Source organism: Patagioenas fasciata, chromosome 4 (assembly GCF_037038585.1).
Source record: "Patagioenas fasciata isolate bPatFas1 chromosome 4, bPatFas1.hap1, whole genome shotgun sequence".
In the NCBI taxonomy this organism is placed as follows: Eukaryota; Metazoa; Chordata; class Aves; order Columbiformes; family Columbidae; genus Patagioenas; species Patagioenas fasciata.
Genome location: NC_092523.1, coordinates 76,968,983 through 76,992,122, shown reverse-complemented (window position 1 = coordinate 76,992,122; position 23,140 = coordinate 76,968,983). Strand labels below are relative to the sequence as shown.

The 23,140-nt window shown below is 41.8% G+C and overlaps 2 protein-coding genes and 1 long non-coding RNA gene across 3 annotated transcripts in view; 2 read left to right on the top strand and 1 right to left on the bottom strand.

Annotated features, from left to right (window-relative positions):
- LOC139827857 (uncharacterized) overlaps positions 1-7,471 on the top strand; it is a 62,361-nt gene extending 54,890 nt beyond the window's left edge. The window contains exon 3 of the long non-coding RNA XR_011738946.1: positions 7,157-7,471. This is a non-coding gene — a long non-coding RNA (uncharacterized lncRNA). The remainder of the gene's footprint in view (positions 1-7,156) is intronic.
- On the bottom strand, positions 161-10,813 carry LOC136101138 (alcohol dehydrogenase 1). Its single transcript, XM_065837000.2, has 10 exons — positions 10,715-10,813; positions 9,886-9,967; positions 7,605-7,706; positions 6,471-6,609; positions 4,856-4,943; positions 4,528-4,747; positions 3,562-3,822; positions 2,940-3,075; positions 1,716-1,854; positions 161-538 (listed from the first exon to the last, which is right to left on the bottom strand). The coding sequence occupies exons 2-10, from the start codon at positions 9,901-9,903 to the stop codon at positions 505-507; spliced, it is 1,137 nt and encodes a 378-aa protein (XP_065693072.1). The 5' UTR covers positions 9,904-9,967; positions 10,715-10,813; the 3' UTR covers positions 161-504.
- C4H4orf17 (chromosome 4 C4orf17 homolog) lies at positions 10,271-23,140 on the top strand. Its single transcript, XM_071808369.1, has 7 exons — positions 10,271-10,360; positions 11,875-12,021; positions 15,419-15,641; positions 19,386-19,592; positions 20,164-20,216; positions 22,536-22,617; positions 22,972-23,140. Exons 1-7 carry the CDS (start codon positions 10,271-10,273, stop codon positions 23,130-23,132), a joined length of 963 nt encoding a protein of 320 aa, XP_071664470.1. The 3' UTR covers positions 23,133-23,140.

The window sequence follows — 23,140 nt, the reverse complement described above, 5'->3', positions numbered from 1 at the left end:
CCTTAAATTTTAATCTCTGCAGTAATTTCCTTGTCTATCAGGTAACGGAATGCTCAGATCATTGAGGATGGATTCATAGGTCTGACTTAGAGGTTTTCTGTGCTGAGCTGCATGCACTAATCTGTTGAGCTTTCATTGTAATCAAGGCCCAAAGAAACAGTTTCCTTTGTTTTTATTTTATTAAAAGATTGCATATTAAAAGCCATTCAAAAACAATCCAAACCCTTCATAACACTTGTGATAGCAGCAAGTCTTGTAATTCATAACTGGCTACTAAAGGAAAATTGCAGTGTAATACAGAGGATTTAAAGCAAGAATCAGGAGAAAGAAGTAGGAAGGAAAAGATTTTTTCATTTATAAACACTGTGCTTGAAGTCTGATCCTTTTATTCAAGGGTGGTGGTGGTGACAGACCTTTTGGAAATGTCTTGGTTTGTATTTCATATCAGTTGTATTGGAGGATAATTAAGTTTGAACTGCTGCTAAGCCATCTGCTGCTTAACAATTAGGAATCCGATAACACCAGGACACTGCGAATACTGCAATATAAAATGACAAGTTAGTGAGTGTAAAAAAGCCCCTATGCTAACATCAGCAAATACTGCTGTTTGATGTGAAAATCTAGGCTGTAGCTGTCAATCAGGGCATTCCCTCCTTGCCCCTCTCCAGCCCAAGCTCGCAGCAAAATGATGCAGATGCAGAGAACAAAATTCATGCAAGATTGCAAAGCCTTCACTCAAGATTCCCAGGGCTGCTGTCAATTAATCACCAAATATAGATCCAGAAGTCCTTGGAGGAGTGCTTAGACACAGCTTTCCAGTTACAAATGGCTCTGAGGGTAAGCTCGGAACAGTAAAGCTTAATCTGGGCTGAAACACTGAAGTGTCTCACTTAGTAAAAATGATCAGCTGCAATTTTAGCACAACTAGTGCTTCTCTGTTTGTCACGCTAAAATTTAAAACCAACATTTACAGCATGCCTGTAATAAGGACAGTCAGAAAATGAATGTGTGCTGCAAATTTAGAATCTGAGAACAAATCTCAGCGGCTAAATTCTTCTGTTACACACTTTTTGTATTTAGAGCAAGTAGCACCTAAAATAACTGCTAACAAATGACAATGGAAAGAAAATATTAATGTAATTCTCCAGACTAAGTTATAAACAGCTAAAACCTTCAAAAAGAGTAGTCCCCACATGTACTAAGATACACAAATCTATTTCCCACTTCTGCCAAGGCGAATTTTCAATTATTCATATCGTTAATTTTGTCAAATGTCTCTGGCAAACAGTATTTCTGATTTCAACACCCTATGAAAACAGCCTGAGGCATGCATGAGAGCTAAATTCCATGTCCGCAAATACTACCTGTATATATACACCAAGTGCTTTAATTTTTGAAAAGCTCTGAAGTTCAAGGTAAACTGCCCAGTGTCTTGAGGCCTAATTGCACTCAGCCTCTGTTCTTTAAGTCAGGAGAGGAATGGTGAGCCGCCCTTCCAGTAAATAGAGGCTATTTCTGTGGTCCTGCTGCTCCTCTTAAAGTGGTTGTTGGAATGCGATGTAGCTAATCCCTGGCACTCTACAGCTTAGCATTGCCAGGCTCCCTCAGCTGTGTGCTCTTTTCCAGTGGCTAAGGTGGGCAGGGGCTTATTCCGCATTACCAAACAGCTCTTTTAGGTTATTTAAATAGAACCTTTACAATTAAACAATGTTTACCTCTTCCCTGTCCTTAGCAGATCAAATGCTTCATTGATTTTATTGAAAGGAAGCATGTGGGTTATTAATGGATCCAGAACAAACTTTTTCTTCATGTAGTCAGCAACCAGTTTGGGGACTGCATCTTTACCCTTCCAGCCTAAAGAAACCCACAGACAATGGATGATGAAACATTAAATGCTTGTGAAAATAGATAAAACTCACGGCAGCTTAAATTTTTAAATTATCTTTGTACAGCAGTATACCACAATGAATTGTCTTTACCTTTGTAACACAGAATGCCCACAGGAAACAAGGGACAAAGTGCAGCTATTTTACACTGGACAAACCCAGTAAATGCTTTTTTCTTACAAATGGTACTAGATAGAGCTGCCTCAAATAGCAGGATGCCGCTCCACAAACCTGATTTGTTTCTGCTGTTTCATTCAGGTATCTCTTGAATACATTAGAGGGACTGGTTGTGAGTGAAAAAACCTGTTGTAGGATGTAAGTTTTCTGTGGCCTTGAGCTTTGTTTTGAGTAAGCCTGGGCTTGCTGAGTGTGGCACCTGCCTGGGAGAGCTCAGAAAAGGGACAGATCAGGGGCGGATGGCAGCTGGCAGGGGGCTGAGCTGGGCTCTGACCTCTGTGGAAATCCAGTGGGTCTGACCCCTGGCGTCCTTTAGGGTCCTGACTCTCCATCTCTCCTGCTCTCTCTTTTTCTTCCCCTCTTTATTTCTATCCCTCTCAATCTCCTTTTTGCTCTTGGTCTCTTTCTCTCCCTTCCTCTCTCCTGTCCCCTCATCCTTCTAAGCTTTTCCTCATTTTATCTTTTACTCCCTTTGTCCTTTTATCTTTCTCCTTTGCTTTTTCTCTTCTCTATTTTACCTCTTCTTCTCCCCCCTTCCCTTCTCTCTTTTACCTTTTTCTCACTCTCTTTTTTCTCATTTTCCCTTCTTATTTCCTTTCTCCCATTTTTTCCCCTCTTTTTCTCTATATTTTTTGTCTTTTTATCTCTTCCTTTCTCTGCTCTTCTTCTCTCCTCCTTCTTTGCCCCCTTCCTCTCTGTTTTTCTTTCTCCTTTTCTTGCCATTAACTAACAATTCCCACAATTAATTCCCCCTTGTGCTATTAATATTACTTCCAATAGGACAAGCTAAGCAATCAATTTAGATATATCCCATTTCATTCAAGATGATTTACAGGTTTCCCAAACCAGTTAAATCACATCCTTCCAAGTCCTTACCTCCAAAGATGGATCCTCTCCAGGTGCGGCCTGTGAAGATGAGCCTGGGGTCCAAAGTGATCATTTTTCCCTCCGGGGGCACTCCCACCATCACACTGACTCCGTAGTTGTTTTGGCAAGAGGCCAGGGCTGCAGTCTGCGTTGGAAACATAGGGACACCCCAGAGTCATGCAACATTTGCCCCTGGGGCAGCAAAGTTTGAATTCCTTCTCCTCTCAGGGCTCAGCTTGTAATTCATTTTTTGTAACCGAAACCGCTTCAAACAATTTCCATTGTATCCACTCACGCTGTCTCTGCTGCCACGGGTTAGCTGTGTCCTAGCTTTGTTCCGCTGCCCCATTTTGTCTTAGTCATTAAAGATAAGCCACTGTTGGAAAGGAGATAGTGGGCTATGTGAAATTTAGCCACCCTGGTTAGGCCAGGGGAGTATGTTGCCTTTCCTAAATTGTTGAGCATGCTCCTTATCGCTGCCTCTCAGTGGCAGATAGCTGGACTCAACAGGTTTGAAGTTAGCTTGACATTTTGCCAAGTTCTCAGCTGCTCACCCTTGGTGCTCAGTGGGTCAGCAAAGAGAGAACTAACAAGCTCACCCCTCATTTGGCCACATCTTTTGGTTTCATACCATGGTTTCGATAAGGCCGACGACCTCAAATGAGTAGTCCACGCCATGGCCAGTCATTTCAATTAACACTTCGTGAACAGGCTTGTTGAAGTCCTGGGGATTGATGCAGTCAGTGGCTCCCAGCTCCTTGGCCTTGGCCAGTTTCTCGTTGTTGATATCAACGGCAATGATGCGGGAAGCTCCAGCCGCCTTGCAGCCCACGACAACAGAGAGGCCAACTCCACCGGCACCAAACACAGCACAGGTGGAGCCTGGTTCCACCTATAATAAACCATAGAAACACGGCATACGGTTAGTCTAGGTAAAGTACAATGCAGTTTCTTATTATCAACGTGTTTTCACTTAAGCCACTTTGTGTAATTGAGTGATTACCTGCTGAGAAGGAATTTGCTCATGCACACTGTACTAGCGTAGTAGCCAGCCATACTGTTACAATCCTACATGTGACTAAGGTAAGTGGTCCCTAAAATACATTTGTGAGACCAGGTTTTCATCACACGTCTCAGCTTCAGGTTTAGAGACACATTTTTTTTTATGATGCTCTCTATTCCAGTGGTGTTAAGATCCATAGTGTCATTCCACTGGAGACAGTGCCAGATGTAAAAGCCACATTCATGTATTGCTACAAATGATGAGTGTTCCATTTATAGGTTTCCGTGTATTCCTAGCCTTAAGTTACAATAAAACAAATCAGCTCTGTTGTAACATTTATTTTCTTGGGGTGATAAGGCTATGAAAGAAAACTTACTAGATGGTAATAAGTATTTTTAGTGGATTTTTAATTGAAGACTTCTAAGTACCTTAGAGACAGAGAAACTGAAGTAGGCAAAGAACTAGTGTCTTCCTTCCACCCTGAACTCAACAGTTTCTATCATCTCCTGGCTGCCCTGCTGACCACCTGCTCCCAGGCCACGCAATCCTGAACAGACCCTGTGAGACACCAGAATCACCCACTGCAATACTCACCTTGGCAGTCTGCACAACAGCCCCATAACCAGTTGAAAATCCACAGCTAAGTAGACAAACTTTTTCCAGAGGAGCGGCAGAATCAATTTTGGCGACAGCAGATTCATGCACTACTGTGTATTCACTGAAGGTACTTGTACCAAGAAAATGATGGACTGCTTTTCCTTTACAGGTGAATCTAGTGGTGCCATCAGGCATTAATCCATGACCTGAGGCAATTCTGTTTGAAAGACAACCAGAAATAATGTCAAGTGAGGTTTGTTGAATGTGATCAGTTTTGTACGCATAAAAATCAAATAAGGGTTGTAAGTAACCCAGGAAAACTCACTCATTCTCAATGCACAGATTACCCTTGGTGCTTAAGCAAGAGTTGCACTTCCCACACTGTGGAGCAAAGAATGGAATAACCATGTCTCCTAGAAATAAAACAGTAATGACAGAGGATTAAAAGAGGTAAACAAGAAGCATGCAGGTAAAAACATGAAGCAAGTGTTTTTAATCCCTAGGCAAACATGCACTAGCAGTGCAGTGCTGGTTTTACTCCTTCTGCCGCCCTTGGAAGAGAAACCACCTCTCTCTGTTATAAAGGACATCAGGAGGGCAAAATTCTTACAAATAATTTCAACACGCAAAATTTCAGGTGTCTTTCATAGAACTGAGTCTGAGCTATGTCATAAAACCATGGTAGCTATTGATGTTCCCAAAGTACTCAATCAGCAGTTTATTGCATCTTCTACCTAAGAGGAAAATAATAATACACAGGTAAAGAAACTGGGATAAAAACTGACTCGTAAATCCCTACTAATCTCCAAACAGGTAATCCCTAATACAGATCAATTTGTGATTTGGCAGCTCTAACATGTGGCTAATCCCTGACATGCTGAAAGTCAAAAGAAATCTTTGATTTCCACTAAAAACTGGAAAATGCCTACAGAACATGAAATGACCCCATCACCCCCACGCTCTGTTAACTTACAACTTTGACATGGGTTTAGTAATCACTCTGCTAAAGAAACCTTGCATTTCTCAGAGCCTTTTTTAGAACTTGAAGGTGTAAGTTAAGCAACATCTGAGAAATACGACTTTGTGTGTGTTGTGTGTGTCTGTGTGTACGTGCATGTGTGTGTGGTTCACCAGGAAACATGTGGCAGCTAGGATTAGACAACAGAGTGATTTATGAACCCAGACATAGGAGAAAAAGCAGTTAGAGCGATCACTGAAATGCAGTTAAACCAAAAATCTTGAATAAAATCTCTTCATATCATACACAGCAACCTGCTTTGGACAGACTTCTTAGTTCTTGCCAGTACAAAGACTCTTGGAAGTATGGAGGTCTTAAAAGTGAACTACTTAGGTTTTGTAACAAACTGCCTGCATAAAATTGATTATTTCTATGCAGATTCTGTGCACTGCATATTTTGTCTTAATAGCTTAGCTCTTAGAACTTTTTCGGTCCCATCAAAGCATACAGAAATCCTGTCTCATCTTGCAGCAGTTGGGAGGAAAATCAGCATCTTTCACTGACTTTTAAAGTGAACTAACTGAAGACACAGAGCATGCTTTGCTCTGCCTTATTCTTGAGAGGCATCAGCTGTGTAAACTGTGTTTAAAGAATGTGTAGCTAATATCTGGTTTTCTATGACTAACACCAAAGAATATACATTCTTAATCCCATGGTAGGAAAAGCACTATGTAGGTGGAAAGCAAGCTGCAGATGTTTTCACCAAAACCAAAAGAAATTGAACAGAAAATCTGACAATAAATCAAGGTTGGGAATACAGAAAGGTATAAACAGCATGCAGTGCCCTTTAAGGTATCCTTGAAAAAGCTCAAAGCTGCAACATTTTCCTCTGCAATACAAGTACTCACGCATGCCATCATCTTTGACTTAAATGGGAGTCTGGAAACTCAGTTCAAGGCTTGTGTGCAGTGCCATTCCATACCTGGTTTGATCAAAGTCACTCCCTCCCCAACACTCTCCACAACACCAGCTGCTTCATGCCCAAGAATTATTGGAAAGGGCCTGACCAGTCCACCGGTTACCACGTGGTCATCAGAGCGACAGATCCCTGTGGCCACGATCTGATTTACAGGGAAGACAAGAACATGTCAGCATTTAACTGTGTCACATCATATGTGAAAGAAATGATATCAGCTCTTTGGAGAAGTCACTTGCTTCCCTCCAAAATCATATATGGACACAATAAATCTACTGAGCTCTATAGGGAGTCCTATTGATAATCTGGTAGAACCAACGTTCTAGCAATACAAATATATATGAAGAACAGAATAAATTATTTCTAGTATTTATATATAAATACATAAACGAAAAAGGTGGTAATATTCAGAAATATTACAAAATTATGTAAATATGATTTAACGATCACATATTTGTAAACATAGAAATATTTTCTATATTTTATATTACTTATATTTAGATTCTATTACAATATATCCTATAATAAGTGTTATATAAAATATGCATTATACAATGATATATTATTATATATAACTACACTATAATTATTACATATTATTTATATAATTAAGTATATGTTACGTACACTAGAATTTAGGCTACACACAGTATTTCACATCACATTTTGCCTATTTCTTTTGAAACATTTAGGCATGTCTTGACGAATGGAGTTATCAATCCCATAAGTGGTTTCTCCTCACTTACGTAACTTGAATCTGATCTAACATGAAAACAGCCGCTAAATTCCACAGAGAAAGTTCCTGAAATGGAATCGTTGCTCAATACCCAGGTAAAAAAGGAACCTCTGAGCCCCAGGGAGCTATTTCCTAGCACATATTCAGAACAAATAAAAGAGGAGTTCTTGCTCCATGCTGTAAGAGATCTGGAATTTTGCCTCATAGGACAACCCAACCCTGAATTTTTTTCTTTTAAATAAAGAACCTCATGATCAAATTTAGGACTTGAAGCCTGTTCTGTAGGAGCTCACTGAATAGTAACTACTCACCTATTAAATATTTAATAACTGCATCCTAAAAATCAACAGAAATAGTTATGGTAAACAGCAAAATAGAATCCAAGTCATAATAGTTTTTACTACCTTTATACGAACTTCATGTGCTTTCGGTGGGGCAACTTCCACTTCTTCAATAGAAAATGGTGTATGGGCTTCCCACAGTACTGCTGCTTTGCATTTAATAACCTGCAAGCAGAGCAAAGGAAAAGGGAACAGTATTTGCAAAGCACCACACAGACAGAGCCTTACACTTGTGCATGTGGAACTCCTCCTCCTGTCTGAGGGAGATGGAAAATTACAGGGAAAACAAACAAACAAACCAACCAAATGAACAAACCAAAACTCAAACCCAAAGCACAGTGTAAGCCCATTTTTTTCCACCACCAAGCTCATGTCTGACTTTGTTCATGATGATCCTTATTGCTCCTTCTCTGTTTTGAGCTTCCTTGGAAGATCATTTTTGGTTTGTTGGGTTACTGGTGTGTATTTGTGTCATCTTGGAGATGGCCCACTGAATGATGCCACCTATCAGGTTGTGCCCAGAACTGCCTCTGTCAGGAACTGACAGGATCGCTAAAAACGGAATTCAGAGCCTAGCGCAGGAATAGAATTTTCCAAAATACAGCAACTTCTTACTATCAAAGCTTTTGAAGCTGAAGTAGAAATAATAGCATCTAATTATCAACAAACTGTCAACTGGGAACAAAGAAAAGAACTATTACGAAATACTAAACACGTGAAATGAGATAGTGCAGTTTCAGCAGCCAGACCTAACGTAGGAATGAACACAACACTGAAAAAGACAGACTCAAGAGAGGTTTGCACTAAATTTAACATTTCTTGTGTCAAATGCAAGCGTGATTAGCAAAAAATTCAAAACTCAGGCCAAAGATCTCATTAAGAAGGGCCATAATTTCAAGGAAACTTAATAAAAAAGGTCTTATGTATTTCTACTGTATTCCACATAACAGTGATTTCACAACTTGCACATGCAAAGCACACATAGTGTTTGTAAGAGCAAAGGTAGCTAAGAACTGTGGATTGCTGAGAACAAATAAATCTCTCCTCCAACTAGGCACTGGTTAACTTCATATTATTCTGATGGCTGAGTGCCTGTGAACTTTTACCAGTGATAACAGGGCCTCACAGACGCACCACCAGCACACTGTCGCCCAGTTTATCTATTCACGTGAGCACTAACTGGAGTCACAGCGTTTCTTCTGCTCGTGTGTTGTACCAGCCTTACAAGTTACTGCAGCAGGGGGAGAGTAAGTGCAGAAACACCCTTCTACAGAGCATACAGCTTATGCTGCTTGGTCACATAAACTGCTTGGCAGCTCACGTTATTCCTCCAAGATGAACACAGTGAAAACAAGGCAGCTGAGTTCCATCATAACACTTCATTTACCATGCTCAGTCCTAGGCTGGCTGGAGGACTGAACTTCGCGAATTTACCTACGATTCATTTTGCACTTGTCTTGGAGTTAAAGCACTATTTTTTTCCCTCGTTTTGTTTGGTTTTAGAATAGCACAGACAGCTGGCAGTAACAGCAAATGATCCCAGTACTTTCATAAGGCACATTCCAACAAGGCCTGCAGCCCATCTCTGGGTTCCTGTCCATCCGCCTCCTTGCATGTCCCTGGGTGTGTGTCAGCAACTCTCAGGTTGTGCAAGAAGCAACAGTGGAACTAATCTACATTTCTCGTCACTTACTGTCTAGCAACAAAGTGAACACTCATTTCAGTCCCAGCACAGTACTGGATTGCATGTATACTGACTTTTGGTCTTCATTAACTTAAGCTCTAGACTTGTTATAGGCATATTAAAATTCAATGACTATCCTAACATCAGTGCAATTACATCCTGAAATTTAATACAGTATTAATGCTATGTAGTTTTGGGGTTTTTTTTAGACCTCCCCCCTCCCCCCCCCCCGATATGAATTATAAAGAAGCTAAAAATAGTTTAAAACATTGTGGGATCTCAGAATGAAAACTGATAGAGCTGATAAATACGTTGAGCTGAACACTTATGACATTGAATCATGTTTTAAACTCTCCAGTCAGAGATTAAAACCAGTTTGCTCACCCTGAGGGAAGCTTATTCTTATTCTGGTGCTATTACCTTATGCTGCCTCTGTGTTTAGAAGAATAAATAAATTATTGCCTTGAAGAGTGTAACAACCATTTCCTAGGAGATTACAGTGGCCTGCAAGTAAAAGTAGCTCTTCTGTACCAGCTTCCTCCTAAACTCTCACCTGGGCTGCACCACCAGGACTTATGGGGTCCCTGCAAAGAAACTTCATTTAAAACCGCATTTCTCAGCTACAACAAATAAACTCTTTAAATAGAAACTTCTGCTTACCTTGCCTGCTGTGCTCATGTTGACCGGTGTGTCAGCTACGAATCTTGCCACCACTGGTCTCTTGCACCAAGAGTTCAGTCAGCTGCAAAGCACAAGTCCTGTCCAATAAGCTGGACGGTGGTCTTGTGAAGTCCTCCTCCAAGTGCATTGCTCTGACCTTTGACCAGGCCTCCCAGTTCAGAGTCCCACCCCTTAGTCAGCCAAAGCACTAGAAATAAGTGACCCATCTGCTGAACCTCTGTCTTTACAGAACTTCTGTCTTCTTGGCTCCTTTGACATGCCCTTTGCCACTTTTTTTTGCATCTCACCAGTGGTTGCCCTCAGCATCACGGGAAGAATGCATAAGTGCTTAAGAAGTGCATAAGAAGCTGTTCCCTCTTTCCAGATGCCCGAGAAGCTGCCCTCCAAACCCAGTGGCCCTGCAGGAGCAAGAAAAGGGGAGACTGGCTCCTCAATTCACAGGAGCAGGGACACAGTGAGAACATGAAGGCTTTGCTGAACTACTTTGGTGATGCTGATGAGAGCTCAGCTGGTCTATTAAAGCATGCTCTTGTGCAAGCTGCTTAAAAAACCTACACCAGCTGTGGCTGTACCTGCTCCTCAATCCTTAGTTTTACAGTCTGGCCACTCAGTGACCTGTTGGAATGGCTTTCAGTGAACAGTGACTAAGGACAATGTGCTGATGGGAAAACAAAAATCAGTAAGTCAGCAAGAAGGGCTGCGAGAGGATGAATGTTTCTTACCATGTGTAACACCCCGCTCCATTTGCAAGTGATTGATTGCCTGACCCATTGGTTCCATCAACCCCCTCACATGCCCACATACTTACCCTCTCCTGGCACCATGTCCTGGAGCGAGGCCTTGGGTGGAGGAGCCACTGAACGGCTTTGCTGTGGATTTCAAGCCTCATCTATTTTCAAGTTATGCCCAGCATTCTGAAATTCAGATTTTTCCTTCAGAAACAAGCAAAAAAGAGATAAAATACTGCATATAACCTGACTAGTAATTACTAAGTATAGCATTCTCTCAGTGTCACCTGTACAACTGTAATTAATTTAAGAAGGGGTACAGGGACGAGGAAGCAGGGAGAAACGTGGTAGATGAATGTAACCTCAGGCAGGTACTTCAGGGACAATGGGGCATTCTAGTGGCCTCAGAGACACAACTCCAGCCTACCAAGGACATGAGCTGTGTTTGGCCAGGGCTAGAAGAACAGAGGTCAAGAGCCCCTACAAAACAAAGACCCACAGAGCAAAAAGGAGAGTTTGGCCTGAGGCTTCCCCTATGGAAAAAGGCAAACAGAGCCCACAGATGGTGACCTGTCTCCCATCTGGGCAATGGCAGACCTCAGGCTGTTCAGCCATACAGTTTGCTCTGCTCTTTTGAAATTAAGCTCCTCCCCCCATCACCCCCAGGCCCTTCCGTAGAATCATTCAGGTTGGAAAAGATGTTTAAGAGCGAGTCCAACCGTTAACCTAACACTGCCAAGTCTACCACTTAAACCAAGTCCCTAAGTGCCATGCCTACATACCTTTTAACCACCTCCAGGGATGGTGACTCAAACCTTCCCTGGGCAGCCTGTTCCAATGCCTGACAGCCCTTTTTGTGAAGAATTTTTTTCTTAATATCCAATCTAAACTTTCCCTGGCACAACCTGAGGCCATTTCCTCTTGTCCCATCACTTGTCACTTGGGAGCAGAGCCCAACCCCTCCATGCTCCAAGCTCCTTTCAGGCAGTTGCAGACAGCGATCAGGTCTCCCCTCAGCTCCTGTTCTCAGGCTGAACAGACCCAGCTCCCTCAGCCGCTCCTCATCACACTTGTGCTCCAGCGCCTCACCAGCTCTGTTGCAGGGGGTTGGTGCGACCCAAGCACACTGTCTCATGTTTCCTCACATGGGGCCAGCCTGCTCCTGAGCCTTTACGTCTTCTTGAAGAACGACCAGCCTTCCTGAGCTCCTTTACCCTTCCGAGCTGCCTCTGTCAACCAGCCTCCTGAACAGATCAAAATCTGCCCTCCAGAAACGCAAGGCAGCAGTTCTGCTGATCCCCCTCCTGACTTCTCCAAGAATCAAAAACTTCATTTTGTGATAGCTGTGCCCAAGACAGCCTCCAAACATCACATCATCCAGTGTAATGTACGTTATTAGAGTATAACAACATATTTTTGCCTTTTTATGGTCAGAATTAATCTCTCTTGCTGCTTCTTGAGAGTACAGAGTAACAGACACACAGAAATTTCACCTGCCAAGTCATCTCAAAGTTCATAGGGAAACTCATTTCATAAATGTATTGGTTTATGATAATGCTGCCAATAAGCTATGACTGCTCACGGTATAGCACATACAACATGTTGTGCTTACAAATCTTCTGAACTGCATAGTCTTTGTGGCACATCCAAGGCAGAGGAACCTCAGATAAACCCTGTGTTGGCCAAGCTCACACGTGGACACCGTGCCTCTAACCATGTGGATTTTATCTGATGGAAGTAACCAGTGATTTCTCCTGTGTGTTGCTAACAGTACCGAGCTGACAAAATATATTGTTTGATTATACAAAATTGGCCAGTTTAACTCGGGAAAGTGTAGGCAATAGCACTAAACTTATCAAGGTTAACATTTGTGAGGTGTGGGCCTCTTAAAAGATCAGTAGTGTGACACAAAAAGTCAACAAAAAAATAATATATATTAAAACAAACCCTCTCAATTCTCCTAGTAAGGCCTTCAAAGTAGAAGTGACGCTGAGACACTACCCTCTTCCCTCTTAGGGCAGTTCACCATGAAAAGAATCTTTCTTTATGCTTGGCTACATATTCCTTCTTACACAATTAAAACATGACGCATCATTTTTTAATCAGGTTTTTATCTTACTTTGTCCAAACGAACTGTGGCACTAATATTCTATCTCTGGTTATTTATTAACTTCGGCAGATCCCAGTGAAATGTAGCAATGGAGGTAGAACAGAAATAACACATTGGAGTTTTTAATGGCTGGTGACCTTGCACACAAAAGCTGAGAGCAGTGAACAAGGGCCTATTCATGCAACTCCAGGTCATCTTTACTTGGGGACTGTAACTTGGGCAAAGGACATGTGAAACATTGACCCTGCTCAGCAGATTTCTGACAGTTTGTGACAACAGGCGCTGGTAGTGAAAGGTGGTTCTTCAGAAATAAACACCAATGCCTTCCAAGAACACACAGCCAGTCAACTGCTCACAGAACAATGCCTTATTCATTTTAGTAAGCTGAAGAACAAAAGCCAAGGGTGGAAGTTGCCAATTAGATAAACACTGGTTCTGAAGGTTTGTAGCTTTAGAATAAGTATTAAAAGAATTTGAAGAGGAAAATAACGCCTAGGGAGAGTACTGAATCAAGTATGAAACCCTCTTTTTAAAATAATGCCTTTTATCTTCCTTTTAGGTCTCCGAAAAATCACAGCCAAGTGACAAAATACACGAGAAGAACAAAGTACATCTTACACTAATTGAAGTCAAAATGGAGCAAAAAAGAATGAGTATGAATCCACAATTTTACTATTTACTGGCTTCAGGAGTGCCAGTAGTAGATGCTGTTGTTCCAGCTAATAGAGCCACCTCTTGGAAGAGAAAAAATGAAGCTATACATTGCAAAGATGGGTCAAGGTTTAGTCAGCCTTACATTTGGAAGTCATACTGAAGTCCATCTCTACCTTTCAGAGCAACTGATCACAAGAAAAATGTGTCCTTACCCAAAGTTTATTTTAAAATTTCCATGGAGACTGAATGGCTACTCACCAGTAACACGAACCAATACCACAGTGCAGCAAACCTCTGATCTTCAGCATGGTTACCTCGTGAGCTGTGTGCTGGATCCACAACATATCCCTAGCAACAAAAAGTTGAATTTAAATCAAAGAAATGCTGAAACTCTTCAAGTTTCTCCAACCTTATCCTCAAGCACTACGAATTTTAGAAACGGCACCTTCAAGATCTCTTTCTTAACTGGAAAAACAAGGTTTGCACCTTGCACTTTGTCCTGTAGGCAGACAGTCATGGTCCCCAGGAAGCCATTTCATTGTCACAGTTTACTCAAAAATTAATGAAACAGCAATATTAAAGACTTCTACCTTGCAGTCACTTTCGAATTCTCTGAATTTCTTGAAGTGATAAAAGTGCTTTAAGAAACAAAATATACATCTTAATACATGCCTCGGGGTCCTGACGCTTTGTGGTGTTGTGTGACAACTCAGAATCAGCCCACACTTCATGCTACCTCTGTGCCTTTGTGATAACAGCCTCTTCTCTGCATGGGCCTTAAAACAAAGCAAATGGTAAGAGCCAATTTTGGGCAGCAGGATCAGAAGCTCACAGCTGCATGGAGCCTTTCTTAGAGCTTCTGCTGTCAGCTGCCTCCTCTTCTTGAAAACGTTCAACAGCACCTTAACCTGTAAGTTTTGTCATAATGACAGAGTCACACCAGTCACACTCCTTTTTTTCCCCTCCGTGTACAAAAAAACCTCCCCACATGGCTTCCACTTTTTGCTTTTCTCCAATTTCTTTCGGACAATGTCATATATTCCCGCTTCTAGTGAGTACAAAAAGAGGGGCTGCCCCATTTTTCTGCAAAGGGCCTTAAAATCATGACAAGAAACTTAATGTATTGACCTCAGAGTCAAAGCTTTTATCCTCCTCTTTGTTCCCAAGACGGCTTGCAAACCCAACAAAACCAACAAAAAATTAAATGAGTAGCAGTGACTTGCAGGTACAATGTCCTGAAATAGTTTGGCCTGGAGACCACAAGCTAAGGAACTGATATGGTGGGACCAAAAGTACTGATCCTGGTACACACTCACAGAAAAGTCATCTCTGATAGCTGGGCTTTCTGGATTACGAGCAGTGAAACTGAGACACCCAAAATACCCTCTGATGTAGTGACCGAGTCTATATAATAACACTTATAAGCTTGGAGGATTTCTAAGGAGACCTGAAAAGTGTTGCAACCTCGGTATAGCAGGAATCTTACTTTTGTGGGCGAAGCACCATTGGATCCATCTCTAGCAATAACCAGTGGCCACATCGCAATGTAGATTTCTAGAGTTTCTGCCTGTTACTAAATTCAAACAGCAATTGCATGGCTACATTTAAGATCCTAACCGGTACCTGCCCAAAAATGCATTTGCACTCTTACTCATTTAACCCCATGAACCCTACTTGATGATGACAATTTTACCTGTTGAGACTATGTAGCACTGCACTTGTAGTCTAGAAAAAAATCATCCCTAAAATCTTGTCCAAAAGTGTGAATTTTCTTGAACACAACACCCCAAGGTCAAGTGATTTTATAGTCCTATGCACAGCCTTTTTATTTTTTCTGTGTCCATATGCAAATATTAATTCTCTACAGAAGTCAGAATATTCTTCTCACGTTAAAGGGGAGTGCGAAAAACATAAAGGATGAACTGGAGGCACACAAGCTCTTCCTTCCGCTAACAACAGGTGAAAGGTGCGGCTGCCACGGCGATGTGCAGCTTGGCCATATCAACAGGAGCAGTTCTAGAGCCTCCCCGCATCACCAGAGCAGACCAGCTGGGCCACCCCTCGCTCGGCTACAGACCCCAACCCCCGGAAAGACGTGGGTCCCTGCCACAGGGAGAGCATTACCTGTGCAGCCAACAAAAAGGTGCTGCCGACCCAGCGTCCTGCCCAGAAGGAGATCACCTACAGCTCCTCAGGTAGCGAGACCTCGCTGTCCGTCACACCAACACTTACGCGCTTTCCAGGTACCGACTGAGAACTGGGGAATAAAACAAGAAACACCACAAGTTACATTTTTTTCTCGAGAGCCCGTTAGCACGGTCAGATATAAGACTACTCTAGATAACTGCTGTACACATTGTTCGTAAGTCTTTAAGTATTTTGAATACTGCAATAGTAACGTTTTTGGTGTGATTTTATCTACAATATAAAAATTACAGTGCTGCCTGGTAATACCTGCCAAATGTCCAATTGTTTGTGGTATCGCTGCATTTAACCTTATTGATTTAAATATTAACAATGTTGAAAGTTGCTATTTTGGTAAAGTAACACCCCTAACATCCCCAAAACATAGAGTACCAGCAATGACTGTATATAATTCTTTCAGGTTGCTAAATAACTTAGTGAGATTCTCCAAGTACGTTTCATAAAGCAGTTTAAATTAACAAAGAAAATCCACTAAGCAATTTAGTGAAGAAGAGCACCCTCCCGCACGAACGTCATTGTTAAAAACCTGCTAGATATAGTTCGTCATTTATAGGTAAGCAACATAAAAACATAAGTAGGATTATGTAGAAAATCAGAAGCCCCAGAAAAACAATAAAGTATTTTCTGTCCCTACAAGTTACTTTATAAACTGTTTTGAGTATGCATTTAATCTTAAACATAAAGAGAGAATATTTTATGGTATGTACTATATACTTAAAAAAATCATAGGGCTTTAGAAAAGCTAGTCATAAAAGTTGGCTGAGAAACACAAATGAAATCAGGATGTTACACAAAATATCCATTTTCATGATTTCGATTTTTCAATCAATCCGCTCCAACCAAAATCAGAAGACGTGTATTTTTACTTCAGATATCAGGAGATACAGGTATTTTAAATTGAAAAAAAAAATAAAAGCATGAGGTTGCCATAAGCTACAAACCATTTCTATGACCTGTAGCTTCCACTCTGCCTCCTCATGCACTGAAATATGATAATTCACAGACAACACGCACTGCCCATGCCTTGGCTGGTTTGCCAGGGCACTGGATGTTCTTAACACAAGGCCTTCAACTCTGGAATTTATCCTTTTTGTTTTCAGATGGGCAAGCCTCATCGTGTCTGTTGACTTTCTGTGCACATTGTGAAATCTGCCAGTGCACTTGAGCTTTTCCCCTGGTCAGGCATAGTTACGGAATAAAAATGTTACCCTGCAGAACATTAAGAGTTGCTTCAAAAGATGTCCTGTCCTTCCCCAGCCCTCTTTTCTCCACATAGGCTATATAATATGCTACAAACGCTTATTCCATTCTCAGCCCATCCAAGCTCTTACAGCCAGCAGCTCATACAGGTGAATTTCTTATGTTTGATGTACTTAATTCTGGATTACCAAGAAACAGATCAGCCAAATCCTCTGCGTGAAATGTGCAAGGTGCCTTCAATAAATTGCCATTCTTAGGATGTTTCTTCCCAGTCTTAGACATTATGGTATTGAGTATCCTAAGCAAGCGCCAGAGGCACAGAACACTCTGAACAGTAGTGACAGCCACTGTAAGAAAGGAAGAACAAAAGTTAATGGTAATATCAGCTACCAGTTTATTATTCAATCTAATCGAAAATCTGTAACAGATACCAAATATTAAGAGACATGGGACTGCCTCTCTACATACACAACCCTTAGTAAAGACAAATTCAAAAGCCCTGGATGTCTCCTTCGCCATTGTCACCTGTCCCTGCACTTCTTGTCACAAGTCAGAAGGCAATTCACTCCCCCTGCTTCGATATACTCTGTTACCACTAAAAGGTCTCAGATATGCACCACAATGAGCAGTTGAGCTCCAGAGCAGAAAAGGAAATAAAAACAGCTGGGAAGTGCCCACAAGCAGCATTAGTTGCCCAAGGTTAACTACTTAGGAATGGAGCAGCAGGTAACTTGCTTCCACCCTCTTGTGCTTAGAGCCTCTCCAAATTGTACATGGAAGAGATAAAAATAACAGGAAAAACAGTAACTGGAAGTTTCTACTACCTTTCATTCTGTGTGAGTTCTTGTTCTTTACTTCACCTCCAGCGTTTGGCCTCAGGCAATCAGCAGAAGAGCCTACCTGCTCTGCAGAAAGACACCCCACAAGAGAGTAAGGCAGGTTACACACAGATACCCATTTCGAGTTAGTGTATGAACCTCAGTTCAAGCACAACATGTGGGAGGACCAGCAGCACGCTCAGTCCAGCTGCTCGGTGGAAATGTACTACGACTCCAGGAACAACCCCCATCCTAAGATGGTCCGTCACATCAGAGGTGAGAACCATTGAGGGGCCACGCGCTTGGCCTGGACAACTGCCCTGGCAAGCGCAAAGAGAAACACGAGTGAAACAACTAAAACTCTTTCACCAAGACAATTGTTTGGGATTTATTTTAAGCTAAAATAGTTTCTTTCAAGCTAAAATAATTTCTTCCTCTTCTTTGCTCACAACTGTACTGTAAACACTGAAGACGGGTTGTCACTATGTTTTTCTCTATTGCACTCTCACCAAAATAACTCTTGTACATTTCCAGAAGCAATGTATTACACAATGCAGCATTTAATAAGAGTAACCTGGTGATTTAAAACCACCGTGCTGTGTGCTACACCTCACTGTGACTACTCTGCCTGCCCCTGAAAGGAATACAGCCAAAATCAGCATGCTGTCTGCATCAGCAGAAGGAACAGTACTGCTAGGGATGGGCTTTTGTTTCAGAAGCCGACCCTGAATGTTTGCACAAAGACATCTTTCTGGCAGCAGCTGAAAGAGAACTGTTGAAACACGGCCAGATTTACACTGCACAAGGCACAGAAGGGTCATGCAGGGAAAAATATCTCTACCAAGTTCTTTGGGGACTGTTAGAATAAGTAGATACTGCATCAGGGTTGGGATCGGTAGTTGATGAATCAGTGATATAACTTTTGTCATAAGGGAGGAAGGGTGATGCAGGACCAAACCAGTTCTGAATAAAACCGAATTTCTCGCCTCTCAGAAGGGATGCCTTTGAAGGAACAAGGCAGGACTCTTTCTATGTGTTCATATATATATAATGTCCCTAAAGGAAAAATGTAGAACACATACAAAACAAAGTACGTATTTGTGTTCGTATCCTTCTCTTTGTGTAGAACCTGGTAAAAAAGACAAGCTGACCACAAACAGCAAAGACCAAAGTCTTACACAGCTTAGCCAGATCAATATGGTGGTTATCTCTGAACTCTCAGCAAAGTAATGTTTAGCTGTAATTACTTTCTGCTTAATATTTTTCTTATGTCAGATACTATAAAGAATCAAGGTTCTGAAAACCCTCATCAGCTGTTTAATAGCACTGCTTCTTTGACATGTTAGATCCAATTTGACTTACGTTAATGATAAAAAATGGTGGTTGTTTATAACATTTCTTTTACCCTGGCTAAGAAAGGAGGATTCTAATTTTTCATTAAATGCTGTGACGCTTATTGTAAACCACATGTTTTTTAAGAGAGGCAAAAGAATGATACTTATCTCCTGATGGGCATTGCTAAATGAGTGTGCTCCACCTTACCTGGCCACTCTCCAGATTTTATCTGGAACATCATCACTGTTCAGGTCGTGGTTGAACACACCATCCTCTCTAATAGACTGCTCACAGCCCTCTGCCATCTATTCAAGTATGCCAAGTTTATTCACTATTTACACACCATTCCATAAGCCCTGTATTATGACCTGCAAAATGTACTGCATGTGTTTATCGCAGTAAAGACTGTATCCTTTGTTTTTTGCACAGGAATAAACAATGCCCTGATCTGTTTCGTAAGAACCAGCTTTTCAAGAGCAGACCCATCTGCTGGTGACACAGGCATCCCCAAGCAAGCAGCTCACCAAGAACGTGTACTAACTGGGAACGCTGCAAGCAACACATCTGCCAACCGCTGCCTCCCAAAGCTCGAGGGCTCTGTGCAGAGGGAGTTACGCACTCCAGAGTCCCTGACACGTGAGTACAGGCTCCAAACTGCCCTATGATACAGCAGAAGAAGAGGAACCCGAGCTGCTGAAGGTGCAGCTGGGTCTCAGCCAGAGCACTGTGTCATCCCAGATAAAGGGAACACAGGGCAATGAACATATATTTAAAGCGCAAGTATTTATTCCCTTCTATGTGTTAGTCATCACATCTTACAAGATTTCTCCTTACTATTTACCCTTGCATCTTTATAGCTTTTAGAGATTATATCCTCACTAGACACCTAATGATTTCACAATTATCAGCAATTATTACATCCATAAAAAATATTCCTCAGTAGTGGTTACACAGCACTATAAGCATATATCTATGAAATACTCTTTCTAGGATTTTCTTCCGATCTCTTAGGCAAATAATTGCATTATTGTACTATGTGAGGTAGTAAAAGGAAACAAAAAAAAAGAAATACACCCCTTAGAGATACCTAAAATACAGCTTGTGCATTTTTTTAATTAAATATGCCCCCCACCCTGATGTAACATAAGGTACATCTTATGTTTTTTTTTTTTCTACTTGATAAAACACTTTGCCTCTTAATTTCCAGAAGGACGTGTGCATGTTCCTGAAATGACTCAAAATACCCCTTCATTTGAAAAGGTAAGGGGAAAAAAAGCCACAGCTCTTTAGTTTGGCACTCTCTCACTTAACCTGAATTGACAGTTTCAGGCTGCAAAGGACAGCACAGAACCAAAAAGAGGAATGTGAGGATCCCCTGTGTAGGACACAAGAGCCTGGAGGAGACATCGTGTCAAGTAGGGTGATAATTAAAATGTAACCATATCACTTGCAGCTCTGTAATGTCATTGTGATTTGTTAGCAAGAAAAACAGTCCAACCCAATGAAAACAGGAAAACAAACCACTTTGTTTCAAACTGCTCAGGAAAAAGTCACAATATACAAGAAATAAGCACAGAAGTCTCCTGTCTCATAACACAAAGATTCTTTTGATTAGTTACTGCCAACAGCTTTACTTTTGCTGGCACTTTTTTGCAGTAGCAGCACACTGGGCTTTAGATCCAATTTTGCAGCTGTGTTCATGAATTCCAGCAGAGGATTCTTTCTGCAGTACCTCTCAAGCTGCAGGCTGTCTAGCTACTTGTCTTCCCTATCGCAACCGTACAAGACCTGAGGGCTAAAATAGTATTGCACTGCGCCCTCTTGAGAAAACGGGAACACCAGTATTGCTGCGCTGGTACTGGACAGCAGAGGGCACTACGAAGAAGTGTTACAGTAAACATGCTAAAAATGAGGACTCTCTTTTCTCCTAACTTTTCTATTTCAACTGGGTAGCTGAGGTCTGTCTAAATGTCGCTCTTTGGTTCCTGCGCTGGGTATAGTAAAGACCACGCTTTATTTTTACTGTTCCCTTATACACGCAGAACACAGTTCTTTGTATTTACTGTAGTCTGGCTGTAAAATAACTACATAGCAGACAGATACTGCTGTATAGCCACACTCACGAAACTGCAGTTTCTTAAGAGCTGTTAGCCGCCTTTTGTGCTTTCTCTGTACTTACCAACAGAACCTTCTGCCAATCACGTTTTGATTCCTGGGCTTTTAATAGACTGCACACGGAGAAGTGAAGAGTCTTGGCTCAGCAGCACACCACAAACCCATAATGGAAAAACAAACAGACTATAGAGGCCCAGATTTAATCCCTTCCTCATCTGATTTCTATTAGTAGCTACCCAGCAGCACTTTCGTTCTCATTCAATGTTACATATTGTGCCATGGATATCTGTTATTATTATCAGTGACTGCATATTAGAAGCTGTAAAAATTAACCCATAGGTGGTTATTTTCAACAGACTAACAGTTTTAGATGTGTTTTCTGCTGCATACCTTGCTGGTGACTAATGTAAGCACAGAATAAATCATAGAATGGTTGGGGTTGGAAGATCATCCAGTCCAACCCACCTGGTAAAGCAGGGTCACCAGAGCAGGTCACACAGGAAGGTGTCCAGGGGGGTTTGAATGTCTCCAGAGACTCCACAACCTCTCTGGGCAGCCTGGTCCAGGGCTCTGGCACCTCACAGTAAAGAAGTTTCTCCTCATATTCAGACAGAACGTCCTGTGCTTCAGTACATGCCCGTTGCCCTTCACCCTGTCATTGGGCACCACTGAAATGACAGTCATATACTTCACACTGCCTTTAATTGCTGCTTGAATGGAGTCCAGCCATTCCTTTACACATTGTTTTCTACTTTGCAAAAGCTTTCGAAAAAACAATTCCAAGTCTCTGCACAATTCGCAAATAAGACAGGGAATCCACATCACATCTCACATCCAGTCTTCGTGTCCATTCATCAACCTGGATTACAGTCCTCACATCCAGAACATGAATTCCAACCAGAGCTACCTGGATCAGGAAAGAAAAGTAAGACATGAGTGCTACAGTATATGGCTTCCTACAATGTTACACATTTTTATTGCTCTTGAGGACGGTGTGGGACTTTAGTGGTCAGATGTCCCTCCCACTGCTGCCCCAGTTTGGAATCTACTGACTTTTGAATTTAGCATTTCCTATTGAGTTCCTTCCATCTAACTGGGAGCTGCTATTGGTCGTCACTGGGGGAGCAATGCAGCTGGCACACAGGCTGGAACTTGTTCTCCAAAAAACAGCCTGCAAATATCATATGTCACACATGAGGGGCTTTATGTGTAGTAACTGCTGCTTAGGATTTCCTTCCTCTATCTCTCAAGTGCTGTGTACACAGCACTAACTCAACATCATCTTTTGCAGACTGGCATCCTTAGCTCACACTGTGGCAAAATGGATGGGACATCTTAGGCTGGGCAATTTGCACAGCTGGAAAACTACACACTCATGCAGCCAGAGCTAAACTATAACAAATGTGTAAACTGTCACCAATCAGCTGCTCTTCCTTCATGGTAACTATCATATACATCTTCCAGGTGCTGGGAAAACTCAGCAAAATTTTGCAGACAGATTCGCTTACCAAGATCCAAAAATGGTTCGCAACTGCAAGTGAAAAAGGTAACAAACATCTGCATCGGTTTCTGAAAAGCACATACACTTGTACATTTGTGTAAAGCCCTGGAATTCTCATAGACCTGAACTGAGTGGGGTTGCTGAGGTGAAAGGAACAGGATGCAGTGAAGTGTGCTTGGCCCAGCTGTGGCTGTGCTGATCCATGAGGTGACAGCACACAGAAACTGGTCACTCACACCTCAGCACACTAGAGCTCTGGGTTGCTGGGGGAAGGCAGAAAGCAAATGGAAGATGTCTCTCTTATGTCCTTTGAGATAAGGGAGCTCCCAAATTCACCCCTAAACATCCAGATGAGCAAGTGGGAACTTTAATAAAATTTCTACTATCTTCACATTTCAGAGAAAGAGGACATATTCAGGTTGATTTATTCAGAACCAACTGACAAAGGCATGCTGAATTCTAAGGAAGGTACAGCAGAGACCGTGAGGAGCCCGAGTCTGCAAAAGCCTTTTTCTCCTCTTCGGAGAAGTCCAGAAGGGATAAGGAGTCAGTCCAGGTAAAATCTGCA